Raw genomic sequence first — 910 nt, 5'->3', positions numbered from 1 at the left:
GGGCCCCAGGGCGGCCTGGCCGCAGGGTCCCGCGGGGCCGGCGCGGGCGGCACAGGAATGCGGCGCTGGGAGGGCCCAGCTCGCAGGGGCTCTCGGGCCGCTCGCCGGGCCCCGGGCAGTGGGACGGCGCCGGTGGAGCCCTCGGCACGTCCCGCTCCGCAGCGCCGGCCATGGAGCTGCCGCGGCTGCTGCTGCTGCTGGCGCTGGGCACGGGCCGCGCCGTGGGCCTGGGGGAACGTGCCGGGGGTGCCGCGGGCTCGGGGGGCAGCCCCCCGCCGCCCCCCACTGCAACCCAACTGCCCTACGTGCCCCGCGCGCCCCCGCAGCCGCTGGCGGGCAGGGTGACGGCCACCACCTTCGCCCTGGACAAGCCCTTCTGCGTCTTCGACGGGCACGTCCGCGCCAGCGACAGCGTCTGGCTGGCCGTCACCTTCGCCAACGGTGAGTGCTGGCCCGGGCAGGCGGCCGCCGCGCCGCCGTCCTCGGCACCGGCCTCTGCCCCTGCAGCCACGGCCGCCTTCAGGAACCCGCCGTCGGCCGCCGCCATCCCGCCGTACGGGCGGCTCCGCGCCGCGCTCGCCTACATGACGCTGGAGGCGCCGGCGGGCGCCTACGCGTGTCCCGCGCGGAGCCCCGGCGTCCTGCGCGTGGGCAGCGACACGACGTGCGGCGCCCAGCGCGGCCCGGCCGCCTGCAACGGGCCCCTGCCCTCGCCGGGGCCCTACAGGTGGGACCCGCTCCCCATGCCGCCCCTCCATCCCCGTCCCCTCCGGCGTCACCGTGCGGCCCTTTCCCCCAGGGTGAAGTTCCTGGTGCTGGGGCCCCGCGGCCCCGTGGCCGAGACGCAGTGGTCGGAGCCCGTGGGCCTGCGGCAGGGTAGGTGGCGGCAGCGGCGCGGGCTGCGCTCGGC

At 79.7% G+C, this 910-nt stretch overlaps 1 protein-coding gene across 1 annotated transcript in view; it reads left to right on the top strand.

The window, feature by feature from the left end:
- Window positions 1-170: 170 nt before the first annotated feature.
- Window positions 171-910, top strand: part of UPK3BL2 (uroplakin 3B like 2) — a 3,489-nt gene continuing 2,749 nt past the window's right edge. Inside the window, exons 1-2 of the mRNA XM_026050141.1 lie at window positions 171-727; window positions 800-876. Of these exons, the coding sequence (XP_025905926.1) occupies window positions 171-727; window positions 800-876 (634 nt within the window). The remainder of the gene's footprint in view (window positions 728-799; window positions 877-910) is intronic.

The sequence above is a fragment of the Nothoprocta perdicaria genome, unplaced genomic scaffold, assembly GCF_003342845.1.
Source record: "Nothoprocta perdicaria isolate Ctin4 unplaced genomic scaffold, notPer1 scaffold_66, whole genome shotgun sequence".
Classification (NCBI taxonomy): Eukaryota; Metazoa; Chordata; class Aves; order Tinamiformes; family Tinamidae; genus Nothoprocta; species Nothoprocta perdicaria.
This window is presented reverse-complemented; position numbering and strand designations above follow the sequence as displayed.